Consider the following 19,673-nt stretch of genomic DNA (forward strand, 5'->3'; position numbering starts at 1 on the left):
CATGTGAGTGCTGGTTGTCATTAGCTGAGGATAGGAAGAGAAGCAAGTAGCAAAAAGAAAAAAAGCACACAAATAAAATAGACCAAAATATCAATGGATAAAATAAATAAAATGCAAAAGTTCATAAAATTTGCATTCGTGTGACTGCAAAGCAAGTAGATTATTTTAAGCTGCTATATGTCAAAATAATTAAACTATTAAAAAGCTTGTTACATTTAAGATCTTTTATGATCATTCATAACTACACTACTAAGAGTCTTTTGATATGTTAAACAGATTATCATCAGATGCATGTTAAGTATGAAACGGAAAAGTTACTGTATAAATTCAGAAGTAATGTGTGGAATTTATGTTATATATTCCTCCTAATTAGTATCCAATCCTATGTCTCTGCTTACTAATACACAGTATGTTTTATTGCATAGTTCAGATTTTACTAAACAGATAACCCATATATCCCATAGTAACTCACTAAAATGTTATCATCTTTCATGAAATACTGAAGAAAACAATTAAAACTATGTTCTTTTTGCAACTGGCATTTAAAAAATTACCATTGACAGATGAAATCCAACACTAACCTGTCCATTGCTGGTCACAACTGTGTTGTTTAACAAAAAATAGGCACCAAAGAAAAATACCACAGCATCAAACACTCCTAGGAATGTCCAATAAATAAATGCATGCCAGCGCAGCAAAGCATTCTTGGCAACATCTCTGTGTGAGACAAGAAACATATTCATTATCAGCAGGCTTGAAAATCCCAGATAAATGAGATAATTGATATTGTTCCTTGAAAACCTCAACATTTCCACATTACAACTGTCTACCACTTCAAATCTAACTTCTTCCTCAAAATGTCCTCTTTATTCATTTTTATTTAATTCTTACTAAACCCTTTTTACTGCTTCCTATAATTCTGCTTATTTCAATAATGGCAAACTCCCTGTGCTGTACCCATTTACTTTTCAATCTTTTTAGAGAAGGTATCTCTTTTCCAGTGCTTGCTATGTATGTCATGATCCACTGCAGATATTAAATGGAAACACTAGAGGTCCCTGGAGACTTTGTTTTATTTCCCCTAGGATACTTTTACATGGACTATTGCAACAAAATAAAAAATTAATTTTATGTGGAATGTGAAACAAGGGGTTTACAGTTGACTTGAAGCTTCAGGTCAAATAGAGTTTCTTGAATGTTTTTCCACAAAAACATAGAGGGATTTGTCAACAACAGAACTCTTCACTAGCATGCATTTTCTTACTACAAAAAATTTTAAATGTTACAACTTCAGTTCTTCTCCACAGAATGGGTATGTATCAACTTGGCATATAGTATAGAACGCATCAGAGTAAATCAGGACACAGCTAAATGAAAACCCTGAGTTACAGAAACGTTTACTACCAACCAGTGCTTCCACTATATGAACTTCATAAAGACTGTCTGATGACTTTATGAAGTAATTTCTCCCCAGAGATTAATAATACAGACTGCAAACCCATAGGTGGTCAACAATAGCCTCACCTGGCCCAGAACAACTACTATTGCCCAAAGCAGCTTAGCAATAGGCTCTCTTGGGTATCAAAACCCACAAGTTTCTCACAAATAAGCTCTGCTAGCTTTCATAAACTAAAAAAAAGGCTTCTGAACTACCATTTCTAAATTAAAAACATTCAAAATGTCAAAGAGAAAATAAAAACTTTACTGTTGAAGCTCAACAGTAATCTCTTGTATTCCTCTTCAATTTAATTGTTAAAAACATATCACTACATTGATTAACGTTTGGGCAGCTAATATTGCTTCTTTCAAAGAATGTTTTTTCTTTTATTATCTACTGTTACCCCTCCCTGAAATATACTGGCTTTGCAGCTACAAGGATCTAAACAGGACACTGTTCCTAATTTAGATGGCCAAATGCAGTTAATAGGCAAGAACTGTATTTCAAGTGGCTAAAAACCTAAACAAGTCAATCCCAATGCCCAGAAGTGAGTCAACAATGCAGAGGATAATGCTGGACACCCGCACAGAATACATACTCTGATACACTCTAACAATCTTTCAGAATAAAACATGTAAAGTAGAAAAAACCAGCATGTTTTCTTTTTTAAAAATACTTCTGTTCTGCATGTTTATTCCCCATGGTTGGAGGAAATAGAGTTCTAAACTAAATCTCCTAACTTGATTTTGTTAAAGAGTGATTTCTGTTTTGCTCTCACTCCCTCTCTAGCAAATGCATGGTGTGGTTTCTAAATGTGCATATAAAACTCCATGTTTATCTACTGTACTTTGTAGGCCATGCATGTGATCTTCAACCCTTCTGTTGCAGTGTATCTGATGTTGTGCAGAAATCCTGACGACATCCACTGTAACAGACACAGGTCCCCCAACTGAACAGTCAAACTCTGGGGTACAGTGTTTTAATTTTACCTGTACAAGGAAGGCTCTCTCTTGAGTGTCTCTGGACTGACATGTTGTTCCATTAGACTGTACAAGAGGATAGGAAGGGAGGTGAAGCTGATATTGTACAGTGTTAGATACGCAGTATCATATAAAGTCTGTAGATGGAAAAGAATTAAATCAACTACTTTTAATTTAAAATTTTATCTTACTTTAAAATTAAATCCTCTGCATGAGACTTGATTTAAAATGAATACATGAACTTCTGCATGCAACCAAAGTTATATTCCTTCAGAATGGAGGTAAATACCCCTGAACAGCTGCTAACTGATATAGGACACAACTCTCCACTTGTATTCCATTTACCTGGAGGAAAAAAATCAGCAGAAAAACTCATTTCATGGACCAGTCTGGTCTATCTACTGACCCCTCCTATTGCATCAGCTGTAATACCAACTCCAAAGTACCCAAACTGAAGAGCACATTCCTTTAGAGGCAGAAATTCTTCTCTGACACAACATCCATGTATCTCACATCCCTTTTATTTCCTCAATGTCTATAAAACATGGAGATATTCAGAGAAGAAGCAAGAGGACTCCAGAGGTTTTAAAGCTGTGTGTGACTGCAATGAGCTCCCTAAACATCCCAAAGATGAAATATCCCAATGTGTCTTTGATTTTTCTTCTCACTGAGATGCTTTTTCACATATGTATCGTCAGTGTACCCTCAAACCTACCATGTCATCCACAAAGGGAGCTGTTTATTTCCCAAAATCTATTTGGTAATCATTTATTCTGGAAAAAGTGCTATCAAAACCCCCTTTATGATCCAAAATTATATTTATCACTTAAAAGGATAAAAATTAAGCTAAATTTTCATAAGACATGCTTTCACATCCAAATCATAATAATGCTTTATAAAAACCTACAAAGCTTTCAGTGGTTGTTTGAAATGGAAACCAAAACAGAAGAAATAGTTTTGTTATTTTAACTCCTCCTGGGGCTTTCTTTCAACAAATTCAAAGCAACAGTACTATTTTCTCCCAATTAAATCCAACTCTCATTCAATTTAATATGGAAAACATAAACTATTTTTGTCTAAATTCAGCCATTCATTCCTTTGTTTTGTGCTCCCTCATTCAAAGAAGGAAGAGGTAGATCTTTTCTACACACATTAGATGATGGCAAGGGAGGAAGAAACAAAAATTTAGGAAGGCAAATACTGATCATCTCCTGAATGATGGCACTTTTCTGGCGAGCAACAGTTCACTTTTCCTCTATTTTTCAGTTTTTACATTTTCTTTTCAACTAATTGAACGCTGCTATTCATCTGAAATTTGTAATGCATAGCTGTTCGTGCTAGAGAAAACTAGTTTATTGTTTCATTTTCATTCTGGATTCTAAAAATGAACAACTGATTCAATTACTCATCTTTCAGGATATCCTCTATTCACATCCAATAGGCTTAAATCTAACTGACTGTACATTTCCCACAGACATTTCACTTTGCACTGCCAGTTCCAAATATTGTATTTCTGTATTCCTTGACTTTAACATTGCTTTTATGATAATTCATATAACTGACTTCTGTATCTTAAATGCAATTGCCACTGAATACCATAAGAACCAAAAGTGATGTTGTTCTTTGTAAATTAACACTAAATTCTCAGGAAGATCCTTTTTTTGTTACAAAAAAAGCAAAAGAGATAATTTACATTGATGGAAAAAGATCAACTAACCTGTTGTGAAAACCCACAGAAGAACTGATATAAAAACTGAGGAAAAATGAAGCAGACATTCTGAAAAACAAAGTGACTGTTGTCAAGTGAAATGCAAGCACCAATTTATATACAATGCTATAGATTAGTATATCATAGTTTTATAGTGCTAACAATAGTAAGCATTGCAGGAACAGTAGACAAAACCATATTGTTAAATCTCAACAGTCACATCTTGCAGTAGTACTATTAAAAAAAAAAACACTTAAAATATTTTCAAGACAATCCTACAAGGCTACAGTTTGAAAAATGAAGGGCAGTAAAATCTGGGATCCAGGAATACAGTTCAGTTAAAGCAAAGCAAAAAAGGGACAATCCGCAGGAGGAGATAAACCATGATAAGCAAGCATGGATGCTCATGGATTAGCATGGTTACCAGCAAAGCAACTGTAAGATGTTTCTAGCTGTAACCTCAAATGCCATCTTCTCCCAATTATACTACAGTCAAACACCAGAACTCTGAATTACCTTGTGACAGTTCCTTTCTATAATCTTTCATTGCTTACCAAAAGAACTTGCATTGGAAACCAACTGTCGTGGGTTGACAGCCTTTATCCCAATATCGTGTGTTGTGTCTGGCAGCTGTGCCTTTTCTCTCTTCCCCCCCCCCCGGCCGTCTTGCTGCGGCAGGGCGGGAAGAGAGGGGGGAGTGTTTGACCAGGCCTTTTTGCTTTTGGCTTTTGCTGCTTGGCTTGGCTAGCCGCTTTGCTTGCTTGCTTTCTGCTTTTTGTGCTGTTTTTTTTCTTTTCTCTTGCTCCCTCTTTCTTACCCTCCCCTGAAGATACTGGACCGGCTCCGGACCTGACCTGAGACGTCCAGGACACCCGAAGCTTGCAGAGAAGCGCCGCGCCCTCTCAACACACAGTCTGTTTTTTGTTTTCTTTTCTTTTCTTGTGTTGGGGAGTGTTCTTTTGTTACTTGTAAATAAATAGGTTTTGTTTTCCACTTTGCTCCTCCGAGAAATTCCTTCCCGAACCCATGTTGGGGGAGGGGTGGTTGGAGGTTTGTTTTGTTTTGGGGGGCTCCCTTTTGGAGATTTCCCCTAATTTGTCCTAAACCAGGACACCAACATTTTGAAATAACAAAACTGTCTAAATAGGAGGATGCTCACTATGAACTTTCTCAAACTACACCATCCTAATGAACTCAGCATAACTTAATATGCAGTGATGTCTAAGGTCTCAAATACTATTTCCAATGTGCTTTAAAAGTTCACTATAGAGACAACCTGGAAGGTACTGGAAATAAGCAAAACAGTCTGAGATGGAATTTGCAGAATATGAAAAAATAATTTAAGAATTTTGGTTTTAAATGTAACATCAATTATAGAATCTATCTATATAAAAGCTATTTCACTTCATGTTCAGAATAAAACCAATAATCCCACTTCAGCACTGCATCTGGTATTCAAGAAAATCTCTTTATGGAATTGTTGCTGGTTTGTACCATTAGCTGGAAAAACTGTATATAGTCAGATATTACCATTTAAGTTTTTGAGGTTTATGTAATTGGAATAAGCATTCTCCTACCTTATAAAAGAAGTATTGCACAAGTTCAGATATCCTAATGTAATAAAAATGCCCATGAACAAGCAACATTTTTTTCAAATGTTTAAATTTAGGTATTGCATAGTCACTGTTTCTTGCTGCTTGACGACCTTCTTTGCCAATGACTCCTTTAAAAAACAAAAAAGAGGTGAAGCTATTTAATAAATAAAGAACTATTAAAAAGATACAATAAATTGCAAAATTATATAATAATTGTATGGTACTGATGTAATGGGAGATCATGACTATATCTCATACAATTCCTAGGAAAAATGCATGAAAAGTTGTCTATAACACAAGCTGATTCTTTGAGATTGCCTATTTTAAGAAATATATGGGTTTTGTCATTTCACTTGAAATAATATACTAGCAGTCTTACCTATACCAACATGTGCTTCTAGAATCATACTGACATCATTGGCTCCATCACCAATTGCTAATGTGATAGGATGTTCTTTTGATAACTTAATCAACTTTACAATCTGGAAAAAAAATAGTGTTAGAAATTCTCCTCTATAATGGTTTGCTTATTTTGCATAAGTATAACATTTTTAAAAATTTACCAAAACTGTTTAATAAGAAATTCTCTGAAGGAACACAAAAGCAACATTACTCAATGCAATAGCTGGGCATAAAGATCACCATTTCTTCATGTTACAAAGTATTCGTTCCCAACATTTTTTAAATACTTCCAAAATACTTTGAGAGAGATGGGACAGGACAAAGGAAGAGCCAAAGAATGGAAGATGTTTTTGAGATTGCTTAATGTTGTGTCAGTGCATCAATAAATTAAGAGGGTTCCAGAGACAGAGTGCATCATTTCAAACAAATCCTGAAATGAAAGCTAAAAACTTCTCTTTCTCATCTGTGTTGAATTTTTTTCTTACATTTAAGAAAATATATTGGACTCTGTATACAAAAATTTGACTCCAAATCTCTCCATTACAAGTTATCACCTCTGTAAATTTGGTACCAAGTAAGATGCAACTAAAAACTTCTACAAACCTCCAGATAGTTATAGTGCTGGCTAAATACATCTGTTAACGTGAATAAGGGTTACATATGCTGTACCTGCACACTGAGAAAAAGATATGACAAACTGAGAGAAAAAAGGAATGCATATTCCAGTACTTCTTCCCTTTAAAAGTTCTTCAGCTATCTTGAGAGGTTTCAGTAATGGAAGGATATATTTTTACTTGAAACAAACAACAAATGCAATTTTCAGGTATACTTAAACATGGTAATGCACACACTTTTTGTCTGGATTCCTCTTGGCTTTCCACTTAGGTTAAAAACAGAGAAAAAATATCATTCTGTAGTAATAAATAACACTGGTTCTTATAGTGTCAAAAGAGTAGACCATACAAAGATTGCTAGGTTAAAAAGAGAGCAGTTAGTTCATTTATTAAATATGTTCATATTAGCATATACCAACCATAAATTTGAATAATATTTAGCTAAATCAAATTCAGATGCACAGCTGGGTGCTGTTTTAGCAATACCATTATCTTAATTGCTTGCCAGCAGAAATTCTCCTCTCTGTTTTTTTTTTAACATTTTTCCATTTTAGAAGATACAAAAATGAATGGCAGCATCTTAAGTTATCATAGTAAGCCATACAGTGTATTAACCTTCAGAATTTTCATATGTGCATCACTAACAAGCAATTATGAAACTAAACACAAACCTGTGCTTTTTGCAGAGGTGCCATTCGACAGCATAACACTGCAGTGCAGTTCCTGCAAATATTAAGAAAGATCTCTCTGTAGTTACCAGAGCTCCCATCGTATCTTGGTTTCATTATTAATGATAATGCTGCTCCATCAATAATTAAACCATAATCTTGAGTATCAGCAGAGAGTCTGTTCAGGAATAAAATATAAACTACGTGTCACTATAAAATTCTCAGACACATTTAAAATCTGGCAATAAGAATTATGTGAAAATCAATTAATGAAAAAATAATGAGTATAGAATACCACAAAGTTAACACATTTCTAAAGGAAATTCCTTGTATAAGACTGATATTTTCAACATCTTAAAATTCTGGATTATGCTGAAAATACTCAGTGCTTCACCAGTTTGAATGCATAAATCTGATACCTCAGTGACTTGACCAGTGAGTATAAGTGTATAATAAATGACTTTTCAGTTTGGTTTGAAAAGGTTCCACGAACTGCAGTGAGGTAAACCAAGCTGCAGGAATAAAGTTAATTTTGCAGCACACTCCATAACACAGAGGAAAAATAAGTTAAAGGGAAAGGCTTTTGGTACTCTGATGAGGAAATATTTTTTGTTTACAGAAGTAAATCATGCCTTGAAGGAAATGCCTAAAAGAAACCTGTTGGCCCAGATGGATAAAGCCACTGTCTACATCTAGAGTATGGATATTTTGCCTTTAGAGTAGTGGCTAAGTCAAATACAAGTTTACTTTTATTTGTAATACTAAATTAATTATTTATGTTTCCTACAATATTACAATATATTCTTACCCATAAAAATCTATTAGCAGTATGCCTGTAGTTATTTGAGCATTGCTAGAAGTGTAACCAGAGTCACAGGAAGCAGTTTATTTACTACTTCATCATATACTGAACAATGGGGAAGATAAGATGGTCTGAACTGCAAGAACCATTTTCTGTGGCATCCAGACAAGTTATTTCAGAGCACCCTTGCATCTGCCTGCAGTACACAGCAGCCTCAGGCTCCAGGTCAACAGTGAATGTTGTATAAAAGAGTTTACTTTTACTCTCTTTTCAGTGTTCCAAGGTTATACGCTACTGTGCATGGGATTTCAACAACCATGGTTTCACCAACACCAGTGTTTGTGAGAAAAACACATATTTATTATTATGTATTTTAGGCATCTCCATCTTTTTCTACTAGAACAGAAGCTATTTTTGACAAGTAAGAAAAAATTCTGTAAACTACATTTAATAACAGTTCCCAGATATTTTCACCACTTTGCTACCGTTGGCACAAATAGGGCAATGCCATTGGGGTACAATGATATCAAATAAAAAGGTATCATTATAAATTTCAAGCAATGTACTGAATGTTTAGTGTATCACAGTGAAATATTTTTAGCCTGAATTTGAACATATATAAGTAGAATCCTGCTTTTATTATTTTAGTACTATTCTCTAGCTCTGGAGATAGAGGCAAAAAAAAAAAAAAAAATCCAAAGAACTTTAACATGTAGAATTTGGCATTGCACAAAAAGTGAAACAAACATGTTTGATCACACCTTGTAAGACCTGTGGTACTTAAACAAAATGGTACAGATGACATGGATGAAAATTATTTATTTAACTGAATATACAAATGTTCTTGATTAGATCAATGGGGTATAAATTGTAAGGAGAGCTAAGAAAAATTACCTGGTCTAGAGATTTAAGCTGCAAGGCTATGAGTTCTAGAAAATCTCTGCTAAAATAGTAACACAAATGCTTGTTAACTCATTGCTAATAGTTTTATGGTGGAAAAATTATTACAGTATCAGTTGTGACTTTTAATAGTAAAAGTAGTACCAGAAATGAGATAAAGAACCATGACCGAAACCCTAAATTTATCTAAAGAAGCTTATGCTTAATTGCCATACAATAATTCACACATTAACAACAGAAACTGAAGCATACTGTTGTTCTTAAGGTCATTGGTCATAATTTCATTGCTTGTAAAATGCCCAGAAGCCCACTTCTGGCCTGCAAATCCAACCTTTTCCTTACCCTGAGAAGGTATCCCTGGTTAAGCTGCCATTTTGTCTTATGACAGTTTTGTTTAGGTCAAAAAGCACATCATGTAAACTCTGCTCTTCAATTTTCTTTGTGGTTAGCTCAAGTATTTGTGTATTTCTTCTGAAGAGTTTGCAAGCGTAGCAAGTAGCTGCAGCAGTCTCCATTTTGTCTCCTGTCAGAACCCAAACTTTAATTCCTGCTTTCTGGAGTGCTTCAATAGTGTCAGCAGCTTTTTCTTGTAGCCTGTAAAGTCAATTGACAGCATACATTGATGGATTGCTTGGAAATGAGAAAGGTCTTTATTGAAAGATTTTCATAAACAAACAAAAAGTTTCAACAGAAGTTACCAGATCTAAGAATTTTCCCCAAAGTGGGACTCTAAAAATGTTCAGGGGACTAGTGGGTGTTTTTGAATCTTTTTAAGACGTAAAGATTCTTCCTTCCTTTCCTCAATACCCATTTTGTAGTCCTTCCCTCTGGAACTTTCGCCTATTAACTTGAACCGAGTAAATTATTACTCGGTTCAAATACACTGATTTTTGTACACTTAACTATTATTAGTTGCTCACTAGGTTATAAAGTTACCATGTGTAACTTTAGTAAGGTAAGGGTGTGGAATCAATTAAAATAAGAGATTTCCTAAAAATTCTCTAATGCAGAAAAAGAGTCTTCAATTACTTTGTCATCATCACTGAAGATAAGAAACTAAGAAATAATGAAACTAACCGATCTTCAACAGCTGTAGCACCAAGTAATATAAAATCTGTTTCTATCTGCTCATACACTTCTGCCAATTTCTTATCCCGCTCCTGAAGGGCCAGCTTTGCACCCTGAAGCAGCTCCTGTACATCGCTATATTCTTCTGCTGAGAGCTTCTTATACGCAACACACAACGTTCGCAGTCCCTCCTAAAGAGCGCAATCAAAAGAAACAAAATGTATTTTACAAAACTCTTCTTAAACTTCTTGCTGGTGTTTATGCTGGAGGATTTGAAAAAGGAACATCATGAAGTGACTAAGTATAGACTAGTACAGCATAGTATAGACTAGGATATGGTTCAGCTTAATTCTGCTCTGCTCTAGAAGCAGTTACAACCTGACAGACCAACCTCAATCTCCAGAAGGTAAACAGCTCAGTGATCCAATTGGATATATGAGATTACAAGGGAAGGCAAAGTCAAGCTAAAGGTTTCTTTCTCTATGTGTATAATTAGGCAGGATGAGTCAGAATAAATAATAGTAACCTAAATAGTAGCTCTGCAGAGTCTGATTTTGATGCTGTGCTGCAGCAGATCCACAGACAGGGACCAAACATCACAAAGAGAACTGAAAGCGAAAATCCAACTGTACCATTTCAATCAAGTGAAAACTAAAATTTAGCTGTGGGTGTTGCAGACTGCATCAAACTTCTGGACTGAGTGATGAATAAGAAAGCAAGTATATAGATTGTGTAAGGTGGGGAGAAACACAGTAAGGTCTTGTCTCCTGAGTTATATATTGCTTCTCACAACACCATTTAACTGGCACTTCAGCTTCCTTAACTTTAATTCATCAGTAAGTCTTTGTATAGTTACTTATTACCAAACCAAGAAGGACAATTATTAAAATATCTCCCTGCCTCTTGAAATTTATAAAAGCAGGTGCCAGATATTTTCTTTGAGAGGCTTCTGTATGTAGGAGCCAGTCCTATTTCCAATTATGCAAGATGAATAAATAGGTGCTGGTCCGGATTTCTTTCTTGACACTGAATGGATATTATACGTAAATACTTTTCAATTTCATTAGCCTCTTTTACTTGTTATTATCAGACAGCTGTCCCATAAAATGAAGCTTAGTAAAGCACTTTGAGAGCTTTTTGCTTCAAAACAAAAGCAGGTGACACTGTAGCGTTTTTTTTTTTTCACATATCTGTAATAATACTTTGTTTTCAGTTTGAGCACTGGATGCCAGCAAATTATATTCTATGTAAGATTGGCAGTTGTCCTGCATTGCAATGAGTTCTGCATATTTTTAGATACAACAAAATTCCTTACTTGACCCTCCAAATACTACTTTCAGGTAAAACCAAGTTCTAAATTTCTTTTGAAGATGATCAGCCAGTTCATAGCTGATTTTTAGCAAGCAAAAATGTAAGATATTGATGATCACTCCACTGTCTCAGAGCTTGTAAAGCAATCAAAGGCAGCAAATCACAGTTGCTAAGGCTGGGGGCTGAAACTAGCAATAGTTTTTACAGAGATTTACTGTTTTTCACTTCTCGTCTATCCAAAAATTAATTCAAACCACATTTGTGAAATTGCCATACTAACGAGCTAACTGATGACCTCTGGTTTATCATACAGTTGGGCATATCTAATGTATTCATATTGCACCACAACTGACATTTGGAAGATGAGCTAGAGGACAGATGCAAATAAGGGAGTTACACAGACTGCTAGCCACAAAGCCTGAGTGAACCTTGGCATAGAATATCCTTGGTGCCTGTAAAAACAAATCTGTTAGCAAAAAATGCAGGAGGTCAGAACACTTAATTTCTTTTGGACACTGATATCATGTGAACAGATCAATAAAATGGAATCTTACCACTGCATTGCGTTGTACTCGGGATCGTACTTGGTCAATTTTACCTTCTTTAACCCTAGGAAATATGGAGGAATCTGCTCCCTTACAAAACAGAAATATATCACCTAAAAGAGACAGCATATGGAATTCAAAATGACCAAATATACTTTCTTCAAAAAACTTCCAAATTACTAAGTCTTCAAAATGTTTTCTTCCAACTTTTTGGTAGCATTGTACTCATGCTAGTACCTGGTCCCTTATTTTATAAAGAAGGGCATACAGACTGTGTTTAATGCTTAACTCTGATAAATCTGAAACAAATTCAAGTGAGACAAAAAAATCAAACAGAATGTGACAGCCCTACCTGTTGGAGATCTAACAATTACACTCATTCGCCGTCTCACAGAGTCAAAACTGAAAACCTCCAATAATTCAAACCTGAAACAGAAACAGAACTATTTTTTACACAACTCTATTTTTCCTGATTCCTAAAGTGGTTATTATGACTTCAAGCACATAAATTAAACATTTCTTCTAACATGGAAGATTATGTTGAGTACCATGGAATATGAAACTAGTAAGAATGAAACAGCAGGTTGCAAACAGTAAGTAAGGAAAGCCCTCAGCTCCTAGTTACTTGAAACAGAACTTGTGATGTCCCTAAGTATTGTCAGATGTACAGTCACTCTAATTTAAGTACAAGACTAGAAACCTTGCAGCAGAGCACTGTACTGATTATGAAGTATGTTTCTACGTATAATACTTGGACATAGCCTTAGAACTTGAAGTGCATGCTTACACCCAAATCTTTATTTTATATTTTTCTATATTTTATTATTCCTAATCTCCCTAAAGTGCTGACCTAATTCCATAATCTTGCTCAAATGTTTAAAGATAATTTATTGAAGTGAAAAGAAAAATATTTCTTTTTACTGGTTTTATACTTGCCATTATTTATATTATTTAATTTTATCACCTGTTCCTTTCCTTTTTAAGAGGAAAAATGAACACAAGCTCCTGCTGCATTGTTTTAGTTTAATCAATTTACTTCTATCCTCTACTCTCTTATCTATTTCTCCTAACTTAAGAGAGCCTCCCTTTTCCAGAGCAAACATAAACAATCCAATCATTAATCCCAACTTTTTCAGCATTTGTCTCTGTCCAAATCTGCATGTTTAATTAAATCCCTCAGTCCTAAGTCCTTTTAACACCCTAGAACTCAGACCTGTGCAGAGCTACATCAGGCCTATGTCTACAAACTGTGATGCATTTGGGAGAAAACTCTCAATGATTACAGTGATTTCTTCTGAGTCACCAAATGATACTGACTCCAGTTCTTATGAGCTGAGCCTAAAAAGTCTCCATATTATCCTAAAAGGAGGTGAAGGCAACACCAGGGTTCCTATATTTGTGTCCAAGAGTTCCTGTACAGTTAGCAGAGTACCCAAGCAGGAAGATTTGGATATACCAGAGACAACCAGCAGACATCTAGAGATGTGTAAGGTAAATTTTCAAGGATATGCACATACCACAGAACATCTGTACTATTTGATTGTTATTGAAAATTTGACTCATATTTATGTTCCACTAAATTTATTCCACAGATATTACCCTCCTGTAAATTCCATGGATCATCTGTGAACAGCAAATTGGGTACACAGCATTTTCTATTAAGAATATACAAAACCATCAGGAACTATTAGCTTAGATCATGAATCTCACACAACACCCTCACTGTCATATCAATATTTTATACTGCATATAATGTCAAAAAAAGTGAAGGTAATTAAAATTACTAGATTTTCTTAATTTTTCTACTAAAATGCACGGTTCTTGGCTTTCCTGACTTAGAAATTCATCTGTAAGGAAACAATGGCTTATTAAATGCTTCAACAAAAACTCATCAGTCTATTTTGTTATCTTTTTAACCACTCACTTTTCTATGTTATTTTCCCGATTTAAGATCTCCATGTAATTTTCTTTCAGCCTTAGAAAGGTGTAACCAAGTCTGTAAAATGAAACACAGAATAAGAGAATGAATGTAATAAATATATAATTATCCAGTTTAAGCATTGTCATAAGGATTTAAGACTAAGTCCACAACAAACCAACACCAAAATCCCAAACTGTTTTTAGTTGATTTTAGGCTAGAAGTATTAATGAATTCATGTTGAGAAAACAAGCAGCCGTAGATTGGTGTTCGTTATTATGATTTTTGTTCTGAAAACAAATTTGAGATTCAGTGATTACATCTGTAGTTTAGAAAAATATAATACCTACGTACACACATACCTCTGTATTCCTTCAACTAAAGCAACTTCGTCAGGTGATGATGATATATATACACAGGGTTTTCTTGGTACCTCGTCTTTCTCCAAACCATCTACGCTATCATCATCCTTTACCTGAACAGTGTGGCAGAGACAAAGAGCTCGGAAAAATAGTTCCTCTCTCTCCTGAGAAATAAAAGGAACGGCTGTCATTATGGTTATCGCTTGAAAACTCTTCTTTCTCTTCTTTTTGTAGGTGATCCATATCACTGATTACTCCTGATTATTAATCAGACAAAGGCAGGCTCCTTGAGGGGGAGCCAGGTCTTTCCCTGTGGTAACCACACACTTGTGTCACAGCTGTTTGTACCCTTAGTATTTCCATACCAGTCAAGCTAATGATGCAAAAAACCCCGAGCCTGCATCTTCCACCACCTCTGAATGCCTATATGTAGCTGAAGGTGTTTTTTCTTTACTTTTGCTTAAACTTTAACAACTTGTATTGATTATATACCAGTCAAGGTATCATTTAGAACTCCTGAGCTCACACAGAAGGATGTAGTACCTGGAGCACAGGTCTTAGCAGGGCTTACAGATTTCAAGTTCTTGAGCAGCTTGAACAACCTTCAGAACTAAATAAATTACTGAAGTGCACATACTTGGGCAGTCAAACACTTCTTACAAAATTTCAGATAGTAGCTGGCACCAGAAAGCGATTTCTGTTTCATGGATACCTGTGTGTGTTTTATTTTTATCTTTTTGCCTGAAACCTATTCTTCTGTGCTGTTAAATACAAACTGACTGTGACGTTGTGATTCCAAGATGAATACTCACCATACCTCGGGACCACATTCTGAGGGCCATGGGTGAGAGACATGAGGCTGCTGACTTACACCAACATATTTTAAGAGACCTCATTTTGTCACAGTGAAGGGTATGATATGAAGTGAGTGTGACTATGATACTGTACTGATGTAATAAAAAATACATTGTACTTTGGCTGTGATTATCCTGCCCATATACACCCTGTTCACCTGTTGACACATGAAGACTCCCGAACTTCCAACTAATTTTCAACTTTCAACACAGCAAATAACCACAATACATACATGCTGTAAGTAGCACACTTCAGATGTGGCTAGATTAAGTCACATTTTAAAGTAATTGAATTCGATCATAAACCATTCTCTGGCCACATTTTCACTCAGTGATGACTTAATAAGTGATTGCACAAAGCCCCCATTTTCCCCTTCGAGGATTTTCCTGTCTTGTTTTCTCTGTTGTAGCTAAGGTTAAATGGAAACCAGTTACCTGTGGCTGTAGCTATTAACTAGAGAAAGCTCTATTTAGGTTTTGACTCAGCTTCACAACTGCATTAAAATAAGAACCCTCCCATTAAGTCTTTAAATCTTACTCTTAACTAGGAAATTGAAATGTCTATGCAGTTATCTACTTTGATTAGTAAAATTCAAGAATGTTGGATTTCTAACATTCCCTTCATCAGTACAGTTCAATTTTCATGTTTCATTGTAAAAAACCAGGAACATATAGAGAGTTATCATACCTTTCCATTACTTCCTGGAGATGAATCAATCATATCAATGCCTGTACAATCATGGAGGATTTGGCCATTGCAGATAACGTGTGGTACATAAACATGCCCTTCAATGCAACATTCTACAAATTCCATATTGTTCTCAGTTAGTGTTCCTGTTTTATCTGTGAAGACGTACTCAATCTGCAAACAAGCACAAAATAAAAATCGCAGGAATGTGAACAGAATTTTCCAACATCTCTGAACAAAACTGAGTTTATTACTGGGCTACACCTTTCTTTGAAAATCTTTATGGCCCTTCAGAAAAGGAAGACAACAATTTCTTTTGGCAGTTATCTTCATAGAAATATAGGCCCTGAAAGATTTTCTCCTGTAAGAGTAACAAACAATGCTATCTTTTGCCTCATAACGGATGTAAATGATGTTTTTAACCTACTTCCACTCTTCTCTCTAGGTCCTTTTTAGTTTTTAATGTCTTTCTCGCTGCAAGACAGGTATTTATAGAAACAAAATGCATACAAATTTCTTTTCCCAGGGATTATTATTTAATGCACATGCCTGGATGTGGATCAGTTACTGTCAGAACAGTCTCTAGGGTAGTATCAGAATTCCCCACTACAATTATGTTAGCTTAAATCAGGATTGTGGACACATACTGTTATACACCTGGGCACTGTAATTGCCCTGGAAACACTCATTTTGTCTCATTATTTAATTTTTTATTAACTTTATCTTTTACAATGAGCCCCAGTGCTTAAGTCTAGCAATATTAAAACTAAAACCAAAATCTGCACTATCAACTAGAAGAACTAGATTGGCTCAATTTTGGATCCTGGATGTAGGTATTGCATACCTACTGCATGTCACATTTGATAAACTAAAAAATGAACTAAGGTAAGGAACTAAGCACTGAAAATAAGGCTATTACTTAGAATTCATCAGATTGTTTATCAAACTTCACCATTTATGCAATGCACCGAGCAAACTAAAAACCAAATAAATTTTTGCTCTCTCTTCAAAACCATCATTAATTATGCACACTTTCCACTGAGACAGACTTTTATAATATGCACTAATCCGAAAAGACAAATGCCAAATTTTACAATGGCTTTTTATCTGTAGACAAATTTCCCGCAATTAAACTTTTTTCTGAGTGGACAGGATTTATATGGATTTTTTTCACCTCAACCCCTACATTCAGTTTCATCATTAAATTTACAAATTGCTATCAATCAAGTCATTCAGTGTGTTGCTTTGTCACAGTGTTTCCTCATGTTCAGACAGATCCTCCAGTTTCAGGTTGGGCCCACTGCCTCTGGTCACCACTGAGAAAATCCTGGCTCCATCCTCTTAGTACCCTCCTGTTCAGGTATTTGTATACATTGGTAAGATCTTCTCTGAACCTCCTTTCCTCCAGGCTGGACAGTCCCAGCTCTCTCTACCTGTCTTTGCATGAGCCATGGAAAGTCCAGTCCTTGTCTGTCTTTGTGGCCCTTCACTAGGCTCCCTCCAGTATGCTCATGTGTCAGTACTGGGGAGCCCAGAGCTGGACATGGCACTCCAGGTGAGCCCTGGAGAGGGGATCATTGCCTCCCCTGACCTGCTGGCAACACTTTGCGTAATGCAGCTCATGATACCCTGGCCCTCTCTGCCACAGAGACACACTGCTGGCTCATGCTGAACTTGATTTCCATCAGGACACGCCGGTCCTTTCCTGCAAAGCTGCTTTCCAGCTGGATGGCCCCCAGTCACCCAACTCATTCATGATCAGGATGGGAGCCATACTGACCCCAGTGTGCACTGCTAGATGCTGGCCTCCCGCTGTGCACCCCTCTGAGCCTGGCTGTTCACCCCCTGCTCAATCCACCTCGCTGTCTGCTCATCCAGGCTGTAATTCAGCAGATCCTCTTTGAGGATCTCATTGGAGGCAATGTCAATTGTCTGCCATAATAATGAAATACCTGGTACCACCCTTAATCCAAGTAGATATGTATCCTTAAAACCTTTATTACCTGTTTAACTAGAAAGAAATACAACATCTTATTTATTTATTTGAAAAACTTATGAAAGTATTTTTAACTGAGATCTTAAATATCTTCTCAAACAAAATTTATCTGTATCTGTCTCAAGGTGATGATTTTCTTAAGACAGAGCAGGATTTCCTTTCAAAAATGAGGCTGCCCATTGAACGTTTTAATGGATGAAACTTGTGTCTGGAGATGCAGTGTCAGTCTAGTCCGACAAAAAGGGATTTTTTTTTTTTTGCATCTAACTTTTAATCTAAGGAAGCTAGATCCTTATATAATTTCCTTCTATAATCAATGGAGAAGAAGTGTTTATTCCTTAATACTATAGTAATACTGATTGAATTTCACTGACTGGATGAGAAATCAGAATTTTTGATTCTGAAAACAAAAATATCTCAGATTTTATTTTTAAAATTAATCAGCACTAAAGAAAATACACATGTAGCTCCAAAAAAACTCAAAACAAAACTAAAAAACCTTGAAGTAGCAATTTTAAAATAAAAAATTACAAGAGAAGCAGTTGAAAAAACAAGTATAATTCAATGAAATTTACCTGTCCCAACTCTTCATTGAGGTCAGAAGTGTTCACCAGTGGTCCTTCACCTGTACCCTCATCAAACATTTCCTCATCCCATGCAAGGAAATAAGAACCAAGAAATTTCTGCATTTCCACAGTGACATACATGGAGACAGGAATAATGTAGTTGAAAAGAACCATGAATGCAAGGAAATCTGTAAAAGCTTGAAGAAACTGACAAAGAAACAAGATGGAAATATTGATTTTTCATGTACCATTAAACACTGCAAGATTACTACATGTATTTACAAATCAGTTTTTTCAAATAACTGTTGAACAATAAGCAATGTCTTTCATAGCTCGCAGTTCAGCACAGGATGCAAACCTTCATGATTTATAACATCACAACTGGCATGCAATAGAGCTTTTTCTTTGAAATTTGCATTTTTCTTTACAGATATACAGATGTAGAATGCCATAACATAGCATTATTGTAAAGTTCTAGAGCAACTAATGAGCATGGTGAAGACTTTTTGGGAAACATTAACACGTACATTAAAAAATTACAAAAAAAAATCATAGTTCCATAGCAACTCCTTCAAGGATTATCAAATTACATAACTTTCAGGCAGCATTTCATAAATAAATAAAGGGTTTCCTTTCCCTCTCTCAACACAAGCAGAATGTATGCACATAACCTGGCTCAATTTTTCAGTGGTGGAAACTTGGTGGAACTACAGTCAACCTGCTGAGCAAGCTGAGACATTGCTACTGGTGCTAACAAGAACTCTAGGAAGCCTGCCTAGCATGTGCCCCTCATGCATTTAGGGTAAGTAAGCAAATTTTCCCCTAATCTGACTGGGAGGATTTAGTGAAATAAATATTGTGCTTTCTGTAGGGCAAGGTTCAGCTCACTGCTTGCGATCCTCTGGGAGTCCATTCAGGACAATGTCCTTGTTCCTGTAAGAACACCTGGCACTGGTGACTGAAGCTCTCTGATGCTTTGAGTCACCAATAATATGAAACTAAACTTATGAGGAGCATTTTTATGGAGATTCCCACAGTGGATTATTTTGACCATGTCTCTTACAGAACTGCCAATAGCTGTGGGATTCCTTCTAGTCCCTGTATTTCTCAGTGAAAGGTCAATTCTTTAGTAATTTATATAAATAACAGGCAGTTCCAAAACAGTTTCATGAAGCTTTTTATATTAAATTAGAGATTTTCTCATCCGTTAAATTCACATATACAACTTAAGGGAAAAAATTTAACATACAAGCTTTCT

At 35.6% G+C, this 19,673-nt stretch overlaps 1 protein-coding gene across 1 annotated transcript in view; it reads right to left on the bottom strand.

The window, feature by feature from the left end:
- Positions 1 to 19,673, bottom strand: part of ATP11A (ATPase phospholipid transporting 11A) — a 117,838-nt gene that overhangs the window by 18,000 nt on the left and 80,165 nt on the right. Inside the window, exons 12-25 of the mRNA XM_058825194.1 lie at positions 18,425 to 18,622; positions 15,854 to 16,027; positions 14,312 to 14,475; positions 13,956 to 14,027; positions 12,384 to 12,457; positions 12,041 to 12,144; positions 10,185 to 10,366; positions 9,450 to 9,701; positions 7,409 to 7,583; positions 6,101 to 6,203; positions 5,704 to 5,849; positions 4,136 to 4,195; positions 2,428 to 2,555; positions 582 to 717 (exon numbers count right to left, since the gene is read on the bottom strand). Of these exons, the coding sequence (XP_058681177.1) occupies positions 582 to 717; positions 2,428 to 2,555; positions 4,136 to 4,195; positions 5,704 to 5,849; positions 6,101 to 6,203; positions 7,409 to 7,583; positions 9,450 to 9,701; positions 10,185 to 10,366; positions 12,041 to 12,144; positions 12,384 to 12,457; positions 13,956 to 14,027; positions 14,312 to 14,475; positions 15,854 to 16,027; positions 18,425 to 18,622 (1,968 nt within the window). The remainder of the gene's footprint in view (positions 1 to 581; positions 718 to 2,427; positions 2,556 to 4,135; positions 4,196 to 5,703; positions 5,850 to 6,100; positions 6,204 to 7,408; positions 7,584 to 9,449; positions 9,702 to 10,184; positions 10,367 to 12,040; positions 12,145 to 12,383; positions 12,458 to 13,955; positions 14,028 to 14,311; positions 14,476 to 15,853; positions 16,028 to 18,424; positions 18,623 to 19,673) is intronic.

Source organism: Ammospiza caudacuta, chromosome 2 (assembly GCF_027887145.1).
Source record: "Ammospiza caudacuta isolate bAmmCau1 chromosome 2, bAmmCau1.pri, whole genome shotgun sequence".
Lineage (NCBI taxonomy): Eukaryota > Metazoa > Chordata > Aves > Passeriformes > Passerellidae > Ammospiza > Ammospiza caudacuta.